The sequence below is a fragment of the Ictidomys tridecemlineatus genome, chromosome 7 (genome assembly GCF_052094955.1).
Source record: "Ictidomys tridecemlineatus isolate mIctTri1 chromosome 7, mIctTri1.hap1, whole genome shotgun sequence".
In the NCBI taxonomy this organism is placed as follows: domain Eukaryota; kingdom Metazoa; phylum Chordata; class Mammalia; order Rodentia; family Sciuridae; genus Ictidomys; species Ictidomys tridecemlineatus.
The window spans coordinates 165702570-165719958 of record NC_135483.1 but is presented as its reverse complement, the minus strand read 5'-3'; the positions used below and the strand labels follow the sequence as shown (position 1 = coordinate 165719958).

The 17389-nt window shown below is 38.8% G+C and overlaps 1 protein-coding gene and 1 pseudogene across 3 annotated transcripts in view; one reads left to right on the top strand and one right to left on the bottom strand.

Moving 5' to 3' along the window:
* Casp8 (caspase 8) overlaps window positions 1–17389 on the bottom strand; it is a 48548-nt gene that overhangs the window by 9032 nt on the left and 22127 nt on the right. For 2 of the 3 annotated variants that reach the window (XM_005338903.5, XM_040294699.2), the window contains 7 exons: window positions 12341–12671; window positions 9293–9398; window positions 8058–8196; window positions 7903–7947; window positions 6786–6850; window positions 4986–5127; window positions 522–1023 (listed from right to left, as the gene is read on the bottom strand). In XM_005338903.5, the coding sequence (XP_005338960.2) occupies window positions 522–1023; window positions 4986–5127; window positions 6786–6850; window positions 7903–7947; window positions 8058–8196; window positions 9293–9398; window positions 12341–12671 (1330 nt within the window). Of the gene's footprint in view, window positions 1–521; window positions 1024–4985; window positions 5128–6785; window positions 6851–7902; window positions 7948–8057; window positions 8197–9292; window positions 9399–12340; window positions 12672–17389 lie in introns of those variants that run through there. The other variant, XM_078017847.1, reaches the window with a different exon arrangement.
* On the top strand, window positions 14718–16186 carry LOC144365335 (SOSS complex subunit C pseudogene; annotated as a pseudogene).

Here is a 17389-nt window from a genome sequence, read left to right as displayed (position 1 = left end):
TTATCTCCCACAATGCATCAAGGGTTTGAGGTGAGTTAGCTATTATGGGACTTTTGACAGAGTTGGAGAGTGTTAAACATTGACATGGTTACTGCCTTCTTGGCCAACTTAACAAAACTAGCTGAATCAGCTCAATCATGATTTTTTTTTTTCCTTAAAGACACAGAGCTGGACCACATGCCTATTGCCTTTCCAGTTCTGTAATACCGTGGTTGTCCTTTGAGATGCCGAATCAAGGAAACCTCTCAGTAAGTGTATCAGTTTTCCCATCTGTGAAAGAAGGATATTAACACTTGCCATTCCTCTTATTTCACAGCTGACCTGGGAAGTAGGACTTTGTAGTCCACAGGGAGACATTTTAGAGGTAAATGGAAATCACTCCTCTTGATGCTTCTTCAATTAATACTACCTCACCCATAAAGCTTTTTCTAAAAGGCCCTGGCTATGCACATATAGTAGTGGTGATGGGGAAGGGGAGCAGGTAGTATAACACTGAGGAGGGCTGGATAGGCAAACCTTACCGAGGACATCTTTCTCTCAGTCTCTGGCAAAGGGACTGGATATACCAGGTTCCCTCCATGGGATTTCGATAGGAAACACAGTTGCTCACAGTGGCCATCCCCAACAGAAAGTCAGCTTCATCTGGGATATAACTCTTTTGAAATGATAAATCCATCTCTAAGTAGGGGTCCTTCTGCTTTGAGTCGGTTTCAACAAGTACACCTTTCTGGTAGTTATCCCCTTGACAAGCCTGAATAAAAAAGACTTTAGGTTTCCCAGCAAGGGAAGGGCACTTTGAACCAGTGAAATAAGAGGTCAGCTCAAAGATGGAGACCTTCTGTCCATCAGTGCCATAGATTATGCCCTCGTCTCCATGCGAGAGGATACAGCAGATGAAACAATCTTTATTATTATGGTCTTCACTTTGGTAGAATTTTAGAACTTCACAGATTTCCTTGGCTGTAGAATCTTTGTAACATACTATTTCAAAATGAAGCTCCTTAAAGGTCTTGCTCAAAGCCTCTGAAAAGTGAAAGAAGAAAAGTCATATCACACTACAGCAATTCATTGCCACAGCCCAGCGTGAAAAAGAATTGGAGGGATGTGATATTGATAGATAAGAATTTGAGCCAAAAGTTCAAGAAGGAGAACATCTATATTAGTAGGTGAATTCTATAGACTTTTAATATTTATTGCCACCAGCAGAGAACATTTCCAAACCATAAAGCAAATGAAAAAGGGGTGAGTGCTATTTTCGGCCAGTTGCCTTTTCTGAAACAATTTATAGGATGAGTAAGCTGTTATTTTGGCTTACTACCAAATCAATTTAAGAGGTGATTTTATTTCCTATATAATCATAAAAAAGAGAAAGAATTTTTGAATAAAAATCTATATTCATTTAATGCTGTACACTCAAAATTAGTTACACTTATCAAAATAGGAGATACGAATAAAATAGAACTAAAAGACTTATTACAAAAACAGTTATCCTAACCGATGTGATTCTGCAATCTGTATTTGGGGTAAAAATGGGAGTTCATAACTCACTTGAAACTAATGTTTGAAATATGATATGTCAAGAGCCTTGTAATGATTTGAACAACCAATAATAAAAAAAAAACAACAGTTATCCTCTCTCTATTCTTCTCTGTTACCCAGTCATATGCCATGAAAGCAACCACTTTTAGGTTTTAAATACTTTAATATTAGCTGCCATTTTGTAATGAATTTGAATTCACTACTATTAATTCATTTATAAATTTTAGACTTTTTTATTAATACTTATTTTTTAATTGTAGTTGGACACAATACCTTTTATTTTTTTCTCGCACTTGCGAGGCAGGTGCTTTACCACTGAGCCACAACTCCAGCCCCGAATTTTAGATTTTTTCTATGTGAATTATTATGGAAGGTAAGCACATAGTACTCTTGTATAATTTTTTTATAATTTTGGGTTGAATTCATAATAATATATGTGTTACCAGGACAATGTCAACATCAAGTTTTTAAATTATATTTCCTTTTTTATTATGATTTTTGTCTTTCCCAGAGTTAATAATTGTATTACTTTTTAAATTTGCTTTGTTTCCCATATGGTTAACTTTTTTTTTTTCAAATACACTAACAGATAAGGTCAGTCTTTCACCATTTTCAGACTGCTTGTCTGATTCATTTTAATTTTTCTGAAGAACATTTCATCTCGAGCACTACATCTTCTTTCTCTAATCCTAACTGACTGTTCCTTAGGCTTGATAAATTTCTCTTCTCCTGGGAAATCTTTAGGTCTTTTCCATAATAGATTCACTTTTTCCTGAACTTATGACTTCTTCTTTATTGATTTACTAACTTGTTTTGCTAGAGTATATCTACTCCTGCATAAAGAATAAATTTTTTGAGCCCTTAGATGAGCTTTACTTCTACTTTCATATTTTTTGTAGTTTAGCTAGATACAATATGCTTTTTCCACAAATATTTTTCCTCAGAATTTTGAAGGTATTTCTTCAGTCTTATAGCTTTCAGTGTTCCTATTAAGAAGTTCACTAACAGCCTGGTTCCTGATACTTTATGTATTTGACTTATTTTTTTTTTCTCTCTAGAAGTTTCTAGGATGAAATATGCTTTGGTGTGAATCTTTCTTAATTCATCAGGTCCTTTTAGTCTGCAGACTATTAACCTAATTTCTGGAAATTTCCATTTCCCCATTTTCTCTGTCCTCTTTGGAACTCTGATTATTAGAGACTGGACATTCTTAACTTTTCTTCAAATTTTCTTTTCCTTTGGTTCCTATTTGTCACTTTTTTTGTGTGTGTGCTTTTTGTCCTATTTTCTGAGACTTTATCTTCTGCCCTATCTGCTCTTTTGAATTTTTTTTATTTCTGTGCTCATATGTTGAATTTTTAGTAATTCTTGTTCTGTTTCTTTTTCATAACATCTTGTTCCTCTATGAATATTTTACTAAAAATATTAAATATAGTTTTAAAAATTATTTTAAATGTGTGTATAAATATATACTAAAACAGATATTATACATATTATATTATATTATTATGTATTATTATATTGTATATTATTATATTTTATATATTATTATATATTATATAATATTATAATATATTATATATAATATCTGTTTTAGTTATATATTATATATAATAGTTTTAGTTATATAATATCTGTTTAAGTTGTGGATGGACACAATACTTTTATTTTTATGTGGTGCTGAGGATCAAATCCAGTGCCTTGTGCATGCTAGGCAAGCGCTCTACCACTGAGCTACAACCCCAGCCCTTAAATATAGTTTTTTAAGGATTTCCTTTTACCCAGCATCATCTTTGTTTAATTTATATTTCCATTTCATTTTTTTTCTTGTTTGTATTGCTTGTTTTATATTAGGGGTGTTATCCATAGCCTTATAAAACTTGGTTGTCCATTAGTCTACTAAAAAGTTAAGCAAAAGCTCTGTGTTCATAGGCATGGTTTGTTCACTGGTGGACTTCATAGCAGAGTGTTTGATTAGGAAACTTATCATTCCATTAGGAGCCCCCCAGATATCATGATTTATACATCTTTTATCTAGGGCTTTCATCTTCTCCAAAGGAGAATTCATATTTTCTACCAATGTTTTTTGGAACCAAGATAGGTTAGAAATCTAATTTCATGCCACCAGTAGGTTGACTTTTGTTTTTCTCTTCCTTTCTTCCATACTTCACTGCTTTCTTTGCTGAGCCTGGTATCACTAGATCTTAGAGACTCTCTGGTTCATTTTTATGAGAGAATAAACTTCCTGTTCCTTATGATGGTGGAATAGGAACAGTTGTTGGCTCCATGAGATGGAACTGGGGCATGTGCATGTGGGGTGGTGATGAAGAAAATAACAGCAAAGTTCACAGGACACTACAGCAGAACAGAAAGAACATCTCAGGAAAAATGATACAGGCAGCTGCATCTATTTTTACTCATTAACACAGAATGTAATAAGCCTAGGAAAATATAAAACAGGACATGTGATCTTAAATACCCGTCACAGACTGGGTTCTGTGGGCCAGATATAAGAAAAATGAACTGCCAGAAATAGAATCAAATGAAATTTAATAGAAAAAATTAATATTCAATGAATAGAAATCAAAGATCTAAAATGTTTTTTCCAAAACCAAATACATAATGATAATTGATGTAATCAATGGCCTGAAATTCTGACTTTAAAACCTTAAATAGATTTGCTTAAATAAGCAAAAATGATATTTTTGTTAAGAATTCACAATTTCTTCTACATTCAGTAGCACAACTTTTTTTTTCTTTTTCTTTTTTAATTTATTCTAATTAGTTATACATGACACCAGAATGCATTTTGATTCATTGTATACAAATGGAGCACAACTTTTGTTTTTCTGATTGTACACGATGTAGAGTTGTACCATATGTACGGTCATACAAGTACCTAGGGTAATGATGTCCATCTCATTCTACCATCTCTCCTGCCCCCATTCTCACTCTCCACCCCTCCTTCCCCTATGTCCAAAGTTCCTCCATTCTTCCCATGCTCCGTCCCTTCCCCATTATGGATCAGCAGCCATTTATCAGAGAAAACATTTGGCAGTAGCACAACTTTTATAAATTCAATACCAATATAGATTTTCATACTAAGGCAATCTTTTTCACCTAACACACTCTACAGAAATGCTATTCACTTAGTTGACTTAAAAGTAAAGCTCATTGCTGCTCCTCTTTATAAGATTCTAGTAAGACTTGATAGTTTACCATTCTACATATGCTTATGCTGTGATTTATAGAAACAAATTTTATACAAAGCAAAAAACTAACAAATATATAAGAAAGTTCTTCACCTCCAGAAGAAAATATCTTTAAATTCATATTCTTGAAATATGTGGCTCTTTTGGTACAGCTTTTGTTTTCCCCCTTTTGATAAAATTTTAAAAAAAAATAGATGTAAGAAATTTTCACATCTCTTTTGGATTCTACTGTACCTTCATCCAAATCTGATCCTTTCCTATCCTTAATGTTGTGGAGCTTGGGCATATCCTTCCGTGCCATGCTAAAATCATAGTTGTTGAAAATCAAACAGTATCCCCGAGGTTTGTTTTTCATTTGGTAAACTTTGTCTGATGTCTGGAAAACAAAAACCCAACCCAGGCACTTTACTCTGCAAGTTGAATACTGGCGATATAAACAAACAACTTTCCAGGAAGAGGGTGGGATCCCCAGGGGGCTGGGGCAAGTGGGCTCTCCCTTGCCCCAAGTCACCCCAACTTGGAGCCATTCTCCTGAAGAACTAGTTCCCTACTGTTCTCACACAGGATCCCTCAGACTTCTGCCCCATCGATAACTGTAAAGTCAGTGTACCTGGGCTGCATGAGCACTTTGCACATACATTCATACATTAATACCATCCTCATGTCTTTGAGGCAGAGAACATTGTGCCCACGATTGGGATTTAGAAACTTTTGAGAGCTCAATCCAGAACTGCTAAAAATGACTGTCTTTGGGCTGCTCCACCCTGACTGTGGACGTATTGGCTATCCACACATCTCATCTGCACTTCTTGGCTAACAGCTGAGAGCCTGCCCATCAGGCGGATACAGTATAGTCCCAGGATGTTTGAAGCTGATATAACCCAGCTCTCAGGACCACTGTAGCTGGTGGAGAGAGATGTTGGGGTTATGTTGTAGGTTAAGAATCCAGACTGTATGCCTGACAGTACTGGCCTGAGGTGGCCCTGTGTGCTGCTTATTTTTCTAGGGCTATTTCATTGCTGGGATTCTTAGCATTTGGTGACATATCTGTGTAACCCATTGAGGTACAGAAAACAATCCCTCCCCAGGTTAGGAGACCAAATTTCTGCTTCTACATAACATAAAACTTCAGGCGATTTACCCAATGTATTAGGATCTTAGCAAGTTTACTAAGATATCAAGTATTTTATTAAGTACTTAAGTATATTCAGTATTTACTATCATGTATGCTAAGTATTTACTAATATACTGGGTACATTTACAATACTAGACAATATTAAGATCATAGACTATTTGATGAGAACAATGCTTGTAGAGCATTATTTTACTTTAAGTGCCACATCACTGTGGTTATTCCTTGATTTTCAGATGGAGAGAGTTCTGGTAATTTTCACAGAGCCCACACTTTTAAATAGTTACTCTCAAGCCTAAATCAGGTGTTCAGGGTCTCCTGTGCTTCCTGCCACAGTGAGGAGTAGTGAATGGGGCAAGGCATTAAAATGCATTTGGTGAATTGTTGAAGTTACATAAGTACAACTTATGTTGTCTAGAGAGGAAATTTTTCTTCTGGGTCAAAAGCACAAAGATATGACTAGATTATGAGTACTTGTTGCTTACTCCAAATCATAAAAGAAAACAATTTTTTAAAGGTCATGCTTAAAGGAAAGACTTTGCTTGTTCCAGGTGTGCTAGGCCCCTACCCCAAAGCATCCCCCATTAGGTTGGCGTGGCATCTAGAAGATTAGATAGGAGGCCTCCCACCTTCTAGCTAGTCCAATACCTCTGTATTTTGTTTTAAAATAAAAATGTAATACACTGGAACTGGAGAGGTCACATTTTTAAAATGAAATGACATTTTTAACTTGTCCTTTCATGGGATTTTTTTTCCCTACAATTCTCAGATTTTTCATTTTCTACCCTTAATTGGTTCATTTGGCAGCTAAAAACAAAACAAACAAACAAACAAAAAACAAAAAATATAAGATCTAGAATCTGCAATGTAAAAGGAAGAAGGATTTGGAGGTGTCCATGTACCTGTGAGTCACTGTCCTGTTCTCCTGGAGAGTCCGACAATGTCAACATCCCCAAGGACTCCTCCCCTGCAAACAACAGAGAGACATGACTGGAATGAGGCATGGCAGGAAAGAGACTTTGGTAAAGAAATGTGTATCATCTTGGACAATGGTGACCAAGAAATGTCATAATTTTTATATGTTTCCACATTGCTAGGTTGAGCTCTATGGTATTTGTGAAATATTCATTTATAAAACACTGGCACAGGATGAATTGACTCAAAAGTACTACTTAATGTACTCTTCAAATCTTAAGCCCATGCAGACACGGGAAGTAGGGAAGAACTGGATGCATGGATATTACTCAGAGTAACCTTCATAAAAAGATGCTTCAAAATGCATTTTTCATGCCCGCCCACTGGCGCGCATGCGCACACACGTAAAGAAGAGCCAGGGTGAAAATGTAACAAATATAAAATATTAACAGTAGTAATATTTAGGATGTGATGAATCTCAGCGGGTCTTTAAAAATTTTTCTCTGAATTTAAAATCATTCTCGGTGAGTACGTATAATTTTTGTAATGAGAAAGTAATTAAAAATTTGAAGGAGATCCTGAAGAATTCCTTCTGCTTGTTTAGTCTGACTTCCCCAGGTAGGAAAGAGACAGAGGACTAGAAAAATATAATTTGGCTGAAACATCCACAAGGGAAGTCAGACAGATGATGGGGAGCTTTTGTGGAGGGCAGAACAGGGAGCCTGGTGACTCAGCGGGGGATGGAGGGGAATTAATCACAAGAGGTCTCTGACCTGGACAACAAATTAAAAAAAAAAAAAAAAAAGTTGTTGAAAAAGGAAGTGACTTAATCAACAGAGTCATTTAAATCTATCTACCAGTGCAAACCACAGGCAACACATGTCAGTGGGAGGTGCTAGGAGAGAGAAGGGGGAAAAAAAGAAGCAAAAAAGTTAAGTCCAGGACTTATGGCAAACATGCCAGTCTGGGGCTGCGAGGTCTGTCGATGTGCAGAGAAGGTGATAACAAGTGACCACCAAACTTTCATCCCAATAACAGGAAGCAGTAGAAAGAGGTATGATGTTACAAGAGGGTAAATTAACTCTGCACATCTGTAAGCATTACCATTTAAAAGTGCATCTGTTCTTCTTTCAGGACTCATTCTTCTCTCTGAATCAAGAGAAAAACACACCCCAAATATGTGGTTAGATCTGCTTCAGACAGGAATTTTTGAATTTGAGAAAATGATTAGCTGATTCACAGTATCAGGTTATTTTTACCTCTGCTTAATTCTTCATAATTCTCAATGATCTTCAGCAGGCTCTTGTTGATTTGTTCACAGATATTTTTCAGGGTTCCCAGGTTTCTCTTTCCTAGGATGAGCTTCTTCTCCATCTCTATGAAAATGTCGAGCAAGCTCTAGGGGACAAGAAATAAAGTGGGAAGACTGGATTGAGTCATACTAGTTTTTATAATATATATTTTATTTTATATATATATACATATATATATAATTTTATTTTTTATATATATAATTTTATTATATATATATGTATATATATATATATATATATATATATATATATATATATATATATAAAATATCACTTTTTCCAAACCAAGGATTCACCCTTACTTCCCAAGCAGACCCTTGAGAGTGCATGCTGGTCTCCTGCAGCAGACAGGCGCCTAGGGAGGCCATGACTTCTGGCCCAAAAACACAGAAGTGAGAGAATAGAAGAGAGGCCATGTCAGATGTCCCCAGATCCCCAGGCTCTATGCTCAGATTGCCTGTGGTTGTCTTTATGTATGAACCAGGCCTGTGTGCATTGGCTGAGACACAGCAGCCTGGTCAGTGACACAGTGACAGCTCTGGGACTCCCTTATACCCTGATGTAGTATAATCTACCTCCAAACCTGAATACACACACACACACATACACACACACACACACACACACATACACACAACACACACGCACACAAATACCACACACACACACACACACACACAGAAACATGCACAGACGGGGAAACACACACATAAACAGAGACACAGGAAAAACACAGAGACATACACACAGACACTACACAGAGACACACACCACACATGGATATACATATCATACATATAAGAGACATGCAATACATATAACAGAGATACATACACCACATACAACATACCCAGAGATACCACCCAGGAATGAAGAAGTGGAGAAAATGTCTCAGACCACCACTTCCTTCCTGCCTTTGCCTGGTCCCACACAGGGTCCTGATGCACAGCCGTACTACTCCCCTGACTCCCGAGTCTGCTCGCTCCTGAAGATTAATGTGAGCAGCACTCACAGTGCAAAGGCATGAGATCTACAGCACACCTGCTGACGGCTTTCCTCTCTCTGGTTAGGAACTAGAATTCAGGTTGCTTTTATCAGAAGAGCCCCCCTCTTTAGCCTCAGAAGTCCCCAGTGGCTGACCAACTCTCAGGACTGCATCTCCAGACAATACCAGGTCTTACCATGTCGTCATCCAGCTTACACTTGGAGATATCCTTGCTCAAAAGAAACTTAAAAGACTTCAATTCCAGTTTATTTACATCTTCTGAAATCTGAAAAAGCATGACCCTGCGGTGGGAAATGGAGACACTTAAGAAATGTTTCCTTAGATCCTTTCAAATTTGCTATGTGGAGTCACAAGGGACTTGACTCAATGGCCTCCCTCCAAAAAAATCTGAGACATGATTTAGGAACTGAGTCCTGAGAGAAAGGCAGGTAGACACACAAGTCTACTGACTTGTGCCTGCCCTGAACAATTAAAAGTTCCATCAGCTTTGTCCTTTGGTTTATTCCAGTTAAATGCATCTTGTTTTTCCTTCGTCTTTCACTCTAAGAACAAGATCTCGTTGCAATACAAAAAAGCATTGACTTTTGAAAATGGTACTTTCTACTCTGCATGTTGGATTACCACTTCCTTCATCAAACTGGGCAATGTCCTCTCAGTCTTTCCTTCAGGAGAAGAGCCAGCCAGGTTCAGTGGCACACGCCTGTAATCCCAACAGCTCAGGAGGCAAGAGGTTTGCGAGTTCAGAGGCAACCTCAGAAGTGAGGCCCTACGCAACTCAAAACTCTGTCTTAAATAAAATATTTTAAAAGGGCATTATCGTCCCTTTACGAAAGTGTTCAAGTCCCCTTATAGCCTGGTCCATGCCCTTATTATTGGTGGTCAAGTAACCGTGGGTTCAATCCCTGGTACCAAAAAAAAAAAAAAAAAAAGGAGAGCCAAACATTTAGTTCATCTGCTCTGCTCCTCACTGCCCCCACGCCCTCCTCCCTTTCCAGCCTGCCCCCTCCCAGCCAACCACTAATGGCCATTGCCTGCCTGTCCTCAGGGCTGCATGTGCTCCACTATGCCTCACTGCAGAAGGATCACTCGTTATCGTCCCTTTACGAAAGTGTTCAAGTCCCCTTATAGCCTGGTCCATGCCCTTATTATTTTCATAATCCCTGAGGGTGGTAAAGGCAGCATTTGAGCACAAGAGACCCACACGACCTGTGTTAGAACTTTGGCCCCACCATCTGGGAGCTGTGTGACTTTCAACATGTTAGACATTTTTTCCTCATCTGCAGACTGGAGATAATAATATATTCACACCATAGGCAAATACCAAAGATTATGTGAATAAATTTACATGAAGTACAGTCACCTCACTTAATGATGGGAAGTTACTCAGTGTTATCAGCTGATACATACACCTTCTCAAGAAATCTGATCCATAAATCTTCTCAAGAAATAAATAACCCTTTATTTGGACAAAGGGTCTTTGCAGACAAAAAAAATCTCATTGAACTGAGATCATAGTGAATTAGAATGGGCCCTAATCCAATGGCCAGTGTCCTTACAAGAAAAGGAAAAATCAGACAGACAGTCATGGAGATGAGGACATAGGCAGAGACTGGAAGGATGCATCTGCAAGACAAGGAACACCAAGGATTGCCTGCAACAGCAGAAGCTAGGGGCGAGAGGCAGGGCAGATTCTCCATCAGGGCCTCCGGAAGGAACCAACTCTTCTGGCACCTTCATTTCTGCACTTGAGCCCCCAGGACTGTAAGAGAATAAATTGCCTCTACTATTTTTACCCATCTAATTTGTGATACTTTTGTTACAGCAGCCCTCAGAAACTAATACACCCAGATATTTATTTTGCCATTTAAAATCAAAATAGTCAAGCCTCAAGTAGGAAGACATATGACAAGGAACATGCCAGAACCTCAGGTGTCTGAGAATAGAACCAAGGCATTGATAGGCTGGGCTATCAGAGGGTAGTAACCATCAGCCCTGGCTGTGAAGCCTTTCCATGCAACGTGCCAGTTACTGACAAGCAGAGACAGTGAATGGGCCAGAGTTAATGCATACATAAAAAATTTCTAAAAAGAGAATTAGAAATTAAAGAGTGTCTGAAAACAAGATGTTGACAGACGAGCACGGTGGCACATACCAGTAATCTCAACCACTTGAGGCCAGGAGGATTGCAAGTTCAATGCCAACCTGGGCAATTTAGCAAGACCCTATCTCAAAATAAAGAAACTTTAAAAGGGCTGGGGAATTAGCTCAGTGGTAGAGCACTCCTGGGTTCAATTCCTAATACCACCACCAAAAAAAAAAAATAAAGAAAAAAGAAAGAAAGAAAGAAAGAAAGAAAGAAAAATTAAATGAATATTGAAAGAGCATAACGTGTTTCTATTTTTAAAGTCATGAAGTTGCAACTATATGTGGCTCACCATTGCCCTGTCTCCCAGGTTGAGAGAAGGTGAGTTTCAGGGCCTTTGTCACCGCTGTTCTCTTGAACAGCCAGCAATTGGGTGCTGCTGTGCTAACTGAACCTGAGCAGTCTCTGTGGGTCAGGCCTGGCAGCAAACACCTCACTAGGGAATAGTGTCATTTTGAATCTTTAATTATGGGATAAAATCCTTAAACCCACTGAAAATTTCCAGCAGATGGGAGGGGCTTCCAGGCCAGGAAACCATGATGCCTTGCTCAGTGGCAAAGTAGGCAAGTTAAGTACATGGTGTGAACATCAGCAGAGGAAGGATGCCAAGATAAGAGAAAAAGAATTAGAACATTTCAAAAAACTATTTTAACTTCAGCATACCTGCAGGAAGTTTCACTTTGGAAAGTAAATATTTTATGACTGTGGTAATTTTTTTCTCTGAATTTCTTTTTTTTGGGGGGGGGGTACCAGGGATTCAACTCAGGATCACTTAACCACTGATCCACATCCCCAGCCCTATTTTGTATTTTATTTAGAGACAGGGTCTCACTGAGTTGCTTAGCGCCTCATTGTTGCTGAGGCTAGCTTTGAACTCGTGATCCTCCTGCCTCAGGCTCCCAAGCTACTGGAATTACAGGTGTGCACCACCGGGCCCTGCCCCCTAAATTTCTTAATCAGGTTCTGGTGAGACATCTTTTTTCCAGAGCCTCCCAACTCATGGAACATAGACAATCCCCAATCAGTCATGCCCAGAAAGATGTGTCCTCCAGGTCCCCACACTGTGAAGTTTCTACGTACCTATAGGCAGAAATCTGGGCCTTGCCAGGAATCTGAAGTTCCCACACCATATCCTCCTTGCTGGTATTTAGGATAGTGGTCAGCAGGTCCAGTCTATTAATTCGGAAAAGCAACTCCTTCAAGAAGGACAGATTGTTTTCCTCCAACATTCCCTTTTCCTGAAGTGTCTGGAATAGCTTCAAAGCATCCTTGATGGGCTCCTGCTTCTTTTGTGGGATATATTCCAGACATAAGAACTTGAGGGAGGACAACTCATCGCTGCCCAGTTGTTCCCCAATATCGTAAAGACATTTGTTGAAATCCATCCTTGACAAAAGGTAGGAGAAGTAACCTAGGTCAAAAGATGATATAATGCTCAGGTGAGTAGAAAATGTACCATCCCCCCCCAAAAAAAATACCATCCCTTGGTTTCTTCCTTCATCAAATGCTATTATATCTACTCTCTGCCCATCTGTCTGTAGATACAGGAAAGAAGAAGGAAAAACAAGTTCCTTTTTGCAAGTAGCTTACTAATTAGGGAAGTAGACAAAGAAGGCAATGGTCAGAGAGTTGTGACAAGGTGCAGTGGGAATACAGAGGAAGGAGCACTGGGAGAAGGGCTCTCTATAGGGAAAGGACTTTGGGGAGGATGCAGTAAAGGACAGTTGTCGCAGGAAACATTTTATGCATAAGATAGAGGCAAGAATTTTCAAGTTAGTTCAGGCAGGCACAAAGAGCTCAATAAAGTAACCACTAAGGGTGTGGGTTGGGGAGTTACAAAGAAATGAAGATGTAGCCAGGAACCATGCCATGAAAGGCCTCATACTGTGGGGCAGGGGGGTTAGGCTTTGTCCTGGAGGAGACAGGGAACTAAGAACATAGTATAAAAAAGACAATGATGTCATCTGATTTGGGATTCACAATTATGGTGAAGTGGACAAATTGGAAGAGTAGGAGGCAGGAGACCTACCAGGAGGAGGCATTTAAGTAGTGGCAGGAAGAAGTGATGGCTTTAATCATGGGACAGTGGTAGGAGGAGACATAGTGTCCACAAATACCCTGAGGACCAGCACCTATAGCTATCAGAAACTCAAAACTGGAAACTGAACCAGGTCAACCCTTACAGCCCTCTCAGTCCAAACAGTCTCTAAGATTAGGGAATGTTTTCATAGACCTACATGTTTAAGATGGAGAGGATAGTGTTTCAGAAAACCCTAGATAATCTTCAAGCTAGCAGGCCAGAATCTGGGATTTCTCCTCCCTTGAGGCCAAGGCTTGACCATCTTGTCTAGTTTCTTCCCCACGGTTATTGCGCTAACCAGCCTGTGTCCACAGTGAAAGGAGTCCCTGGAGAGTGTACTGGATTCTTCAGAGGAATCTGAAGACTCAGACACAGTTCCCTGTTGCAAGCTATAGGTCACTATAAGTGCCATGTGGTCCATCATCAGGGAAGCTGGGCAGTGGCAGTGCTTAGACACAGGGGCTCCACTAAGCATCAAAACCTGGTTGTGACACTGGCCATACGGCCTTGGGCAGCTCTCTTCCTCCTCTGTAAAATGGGGATCAGAAGTCCATCCATATCTTAGAGGTGCGGAGAATCTATGGGATAACACTCGTAATGCATTTAGAACAATGGCCAGCAACTAATGAATGCAGAGCAAGGCACTGACAGCCCCTGGCCCTGAGGCCCAGAGGCCAAGGGCATGGGACTTCCAGCACTTCTCTCACCCTCCTACTTTTCCCATTTCATCAGTTGAAAAATGTGAAATTCATTTGGAAGTGGTGGTTCTCATACTCCCCCTAGTTGAGGGGTTCTTACTCAAAACCTGCCCCACCTGTAGGAGAGGATTCTGGATAGCTACCATTGAGAGCCCAACACCACCCCTCTCTTTTTCTTTCTTTCTTTCTTTCTTTCTTTCTTTCTTTCTTTCTTTCTTTCTTTCTTAACATTGATGTTATTTAATCAGAAATAAATAATGCGGTCACATTATTTCCCTTATAAATATCTCACAGAATTCTGCAATTTGTATTTGGGGTAAAAATGGAAGTTCATAACCCACTTGAATCAAATGTATGAAAGATGATATGTCATGAGCTCTGTAATGTTTTGAACAACCAATAAAAAAATAATAAATAAATAAATAAATAAATATCTCACAGATCAAAGAAGAAAAGTAAATAAAAAGTGCTTCGAACTAAGTGATAATAAAAGCTTAAAATAGGGCTGGGGATATAGCCCAAATGGTAGAGTGCTTTCCTTGCATACACAAGGCCTGAGTTTGATCCCCAGCACCACAAAAAAAAAAAAAAAAGCTTAAAAGATCAGACTCTCTCATAAGTTATAAGTGTTATAAGATGAACACTTATAACTTAAAGTATTTGTATTAAAAAGAAGTTAGATTAACAATCAAATTATTTTCCAATTAGGTAGTAGGAAGGAAAAAATAAGAGTAGCAGCAGAAATATGTGAAATAGAAAAGAAATAACACAGCTAAAAGTTGATAAAAATCTAAGAAGTCTAATCAAGAAAAAAATTAATATCAATGAAAAGGGCAGCCTCCACCATTTCTATGACTCCACAGATGCTGGTTTGGGCCCTCCTCAAATAACCTTGGACCTGTTCCCTCCCCTGAAACAAGATGGATGGGTTCTGAGTCTGGAAGTTCCTTAAATTCCTGAACATTCATGGATGACTGCACCAACTCTGACCTTGTCACTCAAAGGCAGTGACCAGGTATTTTCTACATCTGATGCTAAAGTAAAAATACTTTCGATTTGCACATTAGAACATGTTTTAATGTTCTGGTTTTTTACTTTATGTTTTTGTACTGAGGATTAAACCCAGGGGCACTTTACCACTAAGCCACATCCCCAGTCCTTTTTATTTATTTTGAGACAGGGTCTCACTAAGTTGCTTAGGGCCTCACTAAGTGGCTAAGGCTAGCCTCAGATTTGTTTTCTTCCTGCCTCAGCCCCCTGAGCTTCTGGGATTACTGGCATAACTGAGCCCAGTTTAATTTTTTTTTAATGAACTTTTTTTTTTTAATTCAGAAAAATGGTAGATTAGAGGAAGGGTACACTTCCCAGCAGTTTCTGAGCTCAAGATTTTAAAAGTGGCACATTGTGGAGTTTTTGCCTGTCTCTAGGTGTTCTGTTCCACCTTGACAGCTGAGACCAACAGCAAGTCCTCCCAACATTCTCACATCCCTAGTGATTATAAAGTGCTAATCAGTTGCTTCTGAATATAACTGAAACAAAAAACAGGAAAATGTCAGCAAATTCTTCTAGAAAAGTTTTTCAAAACAGAGTTGTAATCTTGACAGAACTGGACAAAGAGATACGAGAATCACTTATGCAGAACCAGTCTTTAGCAAATCGTCCTGAAGCTAGCACCGCACTCTCAGGACCGCTCTTAATAAGGACTTCCAGGATCACACAGAGCAGCATCGTGTCATAGCCCAACAGAAGGCAGCTTTGCAGCATACACCTGCACATTCATCTGGTACTTCACAACTCAACACTCTGCATTTGGAAATCTTATTCTTCCCATTTCACCTCACTGTGACCCAGAATGAAGAAAAGATCTGCGGTGAAGATGAACTTGTAACACCAAATGCCAAAGCTACTCTCATTCAATGCTATACACACTGTGACATTCAGAATTTTGATGAACTTTCATATTTTTTGCTTCCTTAAAAGAAATAAATATATAAGTGAAAACAAAAAGAAGGAGAACTAGGATGGTGAGAGCTTTAGAAACTATATTATCTGAAAAATCCATTATGCTGCCTGGGATGATAACTTTTTTGTAATGATGTTTGATTTTTAGCTCTAAATCAGACTCTGAATTGGATAGTCCCATAAAATCAGCCCTTAACAACAGAATATGTTATGTCTACAGTCAACTTGCAAAAGCCATTTTGTTGAGTGAAAACTTTAAAGAAATGAGGGTGCTTTTTTAAAATGTGAAACAAAAGGATTAAATAATTTACATTTATATTTGTAGTCCACAGGATTGATATATATAGATATCTCTCCCTATCTATCTATCTATCTATCTATCTTTCAAGCTTAGATTCAATGTATCATACAGAAATCATCTTTGTAAATTCACAGCTATTCTCATAGTATCTTAAAAGAAAATCCAAGATAAAACTAAGTTAGCAACCAGTCTTAAACATCTTTTATAAATATATGCCATTATAAATGATGTGACAATGCTATTCAAAACAGTTATAAGGAATGTGTTGGTTTTAAAATTTGCACATGCTCTTATTTAGTGTTAACAACATACATGGTACATCGGCGTGGTTTTGTTGTTCACTTTTTTATCTAATTAAAAAATTTTAATTATGCAAGTTGAAATAAAAGATTTAAAAGGTGAGAAGACTGTTTCTCAGTGAGGTGGGTAACTAACGGAATTCCCTGAAATTCAACACTGGACAGTAAAAGATATGATAGAGACACAGAAAGTCAGACACTTCAAACAATATAAGAAAGTATGTTATGGAGGTGACGGTGATGTTAGTGGCAGCAATGGCAGCAGCTACAGCTGCTAAGGAAAGGGGAGCAGAGGCAGAGAGAGAGGAAAGCACTGTGAAAAATCGGCTTGGCGGGAAACTGAAAAAAGAGAGAGAGGTTGGTCTTAATGAGCCCCAAAAGGAAGGGGAAGTTGTTGAGTGAAAAGCAACCCACATCACTCAGACCATGGGTGGATAGCCTGGCAGGAACCATATATAAGTGGCCACATGGCAGTGAGCAGAGGCAAGAGATCAATAATTCATAGCAGAAGTTGCCAGCCTGGCCCAGTAGTCATCTATTGTGGGGTCCAGGGTATGCCTGGAAAAATGGAACTAAACAGGTGAAGAGAGAGTTGTGCTAGCTTCAAATACTGAAGATAGAGTTCTTCATAGCTGGCATCCTGTATGAGCTTTTAAGAAGATGCCAATAACTGGTCATACAGGAGCATCTGCTCCAGGTCTGATCCTACGTAATTCACATCCATCACAGTGAATGTGAGAACTCTGGAGGTTTGGACTATGCAACCTAAAGGTGGAATTTATGGGAAGT